We start from the raw sequence: 4,000 nt of genomic DNA on the forward strand, positions 1-4,000 counted from the left end.
TGCGATCGGCGGCGATCGAGGGCGCCGGGGGCGATCGGCGGCGATCGAGGGCGTCGGAGGCGATCGAGGGGGCCCGAGGTTAGGGCTCGAGATGAGGAGAGAGAACGAACCGCTCGAACCGAAATTCAAAAGAGTACGCACGATGATGGGACCTCTAAAATGAAGTGCTTTATTAATGCAATTAATTTAGGACGAGAATACCCCTGGACCTAATTGGGCCGATTAAAGGTACAAAAAAATTTAGGTCGAAAATACCCTTGGGCTCAAAAAGGCCTAGTAATTGTTATCCGTTAGATCACCCATATAATACACCTGCTCTGGTGTATTATAATGCACCGTAAAATTTCTCTAATATAAGAGCGTTTTTGACACTAGTGTATTGTCAAAAACGCTTTTATATTATGGGACAGAGGAAGTATGTTCTCTTTTTGTCCTTTCTTGTATCAGAAAAAATATTTTCATTTTTCGTTTATGGCATTTTATTCTTAAAAACATTACGCTGGTCGTGCAATCGAATCGTTCGTTTGGAGCTCCTCCATGGTGGACGGTCGCGAGATATTCGCGTACACACACGTCGCCCATTCGACGATGGTCCCCGACGCTTGTGAATCTGCCCGTTGGATGGAGGCCTTCCATAGAAATTGCGTTCGCCTTGGCACTAAAGCCGGCCGGTGAAGGCGCGTGGTGACCGTTGTAGGGAGTAGTGGAGTAGTTTGCAATATAAAGCCCGGCCGACCGTATTGTATTCTCCGTGTCACGCCTGACGCGGCCTCATCATGGGAATAAAAAGATGGTTCCCAAGCCAACGGCTCCATTAAGAAATGAGATTCGCTCCTGACCAGTTCGCTGCCTCTAATCATGCATGCCATCCCGGCCGGCTGGCGGGCACTGGCCAGCCGGCTCGTAAAAGTCTTCGCTGTCTGCGCACGCGTGTTCTGTTCCTAGATAGAAAGAGCTCCATGGATAAAAATTGGAAGAAATGGCGCCGCTAGAAGGGGAAACACACGTGAATCGCATGACGGGGAAATTTCCCTTCTTAACCGAGCTGCTCGTGTTTATAGTTAGTTAATGATGCTGAATATGAGGAGGATTTGAGAAGCAAGAGGGGCACGTTCTGGACGGAGGAGATCAAAAGACACGTTGTCATGAGTTCTGCAATCCTTTGGCCAGTTCCGCAATCCCAGCTGCTGCACAACGAGATCGAATTTCAAAGCTGTGCAATCCCATGGCCAGTTTGCAGAATCCTCATGAGTTTCAATCATGCAAGCATAAACAATACTTGCAGGAGTACTCCTATTTTCCAAGGAAAATGGGGGCAGGGGAGCAATCTCCCTCCTAGAACCATTCTAATTTACACAACTCGAGTAGTTGACCCTCTCTCTGTTCGAGGCAATAGCAAAGCATACCCAATGCAACTGAGGGACGGCACAAATCGAAATTTGCAAGGGAAACAAAGCAAGTACTATGAATCATTACAGCAGCTAGGCTAATTGGTATTATCAGACTGACTGAATCACCAAAAGTAGGGAGACAATCAGAGAGGCACTCGCTGGATTCCCACCCAAATCAACAAGCAATCATGGATCGCACGACCGAAATTTGCAAGTGGAAGAAAGAATCGTCACAGCAGCTAGTGCCAGCCTAATTATCAGACATTCAGACTAACAGAAGCAGCAAAAATAAGCAGACAACCATAAATCAACAAAATCAACAAGCAGCGCATCACAGGTTCACGGCCATAGGAAATCAATCAATCATCCATCAGTTTATACAAACACGGCTTGGATTTCGATTTACATCAACAGACGCGACCTCTTGGAATCGGGTACTAAAACAGCAGCATGAAAGAAATGTACTCTGCATCTTCAGCGGAGCGAGCGGAGGACACGGAGCGGCATCTCAATCAACCAACCTGGACGGGGACGGGGGCGGATCGGCGGGTGGCTCAATCAGCCGCGGCAGCGCGTGATGGCGGAGCAGCCGCGGGAGTAGGGGTTGGCCTGGCCGCCGGGGCGGCAGTTGTAGTAGGAGGAGCCGCGCACGGAGCAGGGCACGTTGTCCCGCCGCAGCGCGCCGTAGCTGATGTAGCCGTTGCCGCTCTGCAGCACGCGCCGCGCCACCGCGTCGCCGCCGGTGAGGCCGTACCCGTCGTCGGCGACGTCCTCCACGCCCAGCTCCCAGCTCAGCGGCACCTCCCCGGCCCCGGCCTCGGCGCCGCGGGCGAGCAGGAGGGAAGCGGCGGCGAGGAGGAGGAGCGCCGCGAGGGCGGGGGCCTTGGCTGCCATGGCGAGGAAGGGGAAAGCGGAGTGGGGATGGGGAATGCTCTGCTTTCTTGGGTGCGGGCGTGGGGTTTGGTGCTTGTGCCTGGCCTCTGCCACCGGCAAATGGGTTTATACTAGGTGACAGACGGAGAGGGTGTGGGGTGGGGTGGATGGGATGACGCGTGGGCCCGGCCCACTGACCGGCCCGGCCGCGTGACACCAACCAACGGCCAATAATGCCGGGTGGATGAATGCACTGGCCGGTCCGTTCAGCTTCAGGTACGTACGAGCCCTAACAGAGAATCGGAATATGTTTTTCTCTCAGGTGATGATTGTATGATAGTGCTATTTTATCCGATCACCGATTTCTTCTGGTGATGGAAAATATATCTGCCTGCTTGCTGCCGGTCAGCCTGACCGGTCGCCATCCCTCCGCCGGCGATCCATCTTGATCTTGGTGAGGTCCAGCTGCCATCAACTGCTCCGGTTTGCCGAGTCGTACCCTGATGTGACGCCGCAGCGCCGGGCAAGGGCAACCACCTCCGTCGATCATCGTGATCGTGACGCTTCCAGCAGCAGCAGCAGTTGGTGCAATGAAATGATGGTGGGCGGAGGACGGCGTTGGTTGGTTTGGTTGCTGCCCACCGCATGTGGCTTCACCAACGGACGGACCCGGTCGCCCGCCGTGCGCGTCCGTCGCCCGGCCGGTCGACAGGCTCCAGTCCAGTGGAACCGTGCGGCCTGCTTGCTTCCAGCGACTGCGCTTGCACAGTCGGTCGCTGCTGGCTGGCTGCGGATCAACGCGATCGCCTCGCGTGGTTCGAGGCGCCTCCCACCTCTACTGACACAAGAGATTAATCGGTAGCGGATACCAAGGTTAGAGGCATGTGCGGCTCGCGTCCGATTTGGGGACACTGTCAAACGAGTGGGTGCGACTTTCTGATCGGCCAGGGCCAGATGATGATGAACACGCGGGCTATTGCCTATTGACTCTGCCTCCGTTCAGATTCGGTCGTCCTTCAATGCGTTTCATTAATAATTCATCAATGCGCGATGCAAGCAAGTTGTTGGATAATTATGTCCCGGAGGCAAGTTGCAGGCTCGGTTAGTGGTCCTTCAAAGCATATGCTCCATCTATTTGACAGGCTGGTTTTTGCATCGTCTGCCTATTTGATCCATGTGTGCATTGGATTTCAGATTCATCCGATTGTCTGTGACACGTGTTTTTCTATTACTCTTATTACTCCACCATCGTTGTAAATCGTTTCACTTAAGCACAGGCCTTTGTGACTGCGGCGCGAAACAAACTACTTTTGTTTACAGATAAATTTTCAACTTGTTTAATGGTCATTTTTTTCACCTATTTTGGAGAATCAAAGGCTCGAAAGAACTCTTCCATATGAGTTAGGGAGCTTGGATATTGATGCCTTTTTTTAGTGCACTTAAAATAAAACGCCGTCGTGAATGTGTCATTTTCGTGCCCTGCACAAAACACTCTTACATAACAAGTGATTTGTATTTTGCTATGTGCGGGTCCACCACGGAAAAACCCTAGGCGGCTGAGAGGCAATTGCTTGGACGATCGGGAGGCAGACGTGGTGAGCTAGGGTTTCGCTCGGGGGTGCGGTGATCTACGGCGGTGCAAAGGACCACCACAACATTGTCCGACGCACATGCAGTTTAGGGTTTCCCTCCTGTCGCGTCTTCGATGGAAGAGCTGGAGAGACTTGGGGGGTCAA

General features: G+C 52.7%; 1 protein-coding gene across 1 annotated transcript; it reads right to left on the reverse strand.

Moving 5' to 3' along the window:
• Positions 1-1,680: 1,680 nt before the first annotated feature.
• LOC123182782 (rapid alkalinization factor) lies at positions 1,681-2,374 on the reverse strand. The gene has a single exon (XM_044595447.1). It carries the CDS (start codon positions 2,283-2,285, stop codon positions 1,950-1,952), a length of 336 nt encoding a protein of 111 aa, XP_044451382.1. The 5' UTR covers positions 2,286-2,374; the 3' UTR covers positions 1,681-1,949.
• Between the last annotated feature and the right edge of the window lie 1,626 nt (positions 2,375-4,000).

Source organism: Triticum aestivum, chromosome 1D, assembly GCF_018294505.1.
Source record: "Triticum aestivum cultivar Chinese Spring chromosome 1D, IWGSC CS RefSeq v2.1, whole genome shotgun sequence".
NCBI classification, from domain to species: domain Eukaryota; kingdom Viridiplantae; phylum Streptophyta; class Magnoliopsida; order Poales; family Poaceae; genus Triticum; species Triticum aestivum.

Bases quoted from the DNA above. Each gene is read 5' to 3' on its own strand.
- LOC123182782 (XM_044595447.1), bottom strand. From the start codon at position 2,285: ATGGCAGCCAAGGCCCCCGCCCTCGCGGCGCTCCTCCTCCTCGCCGCC.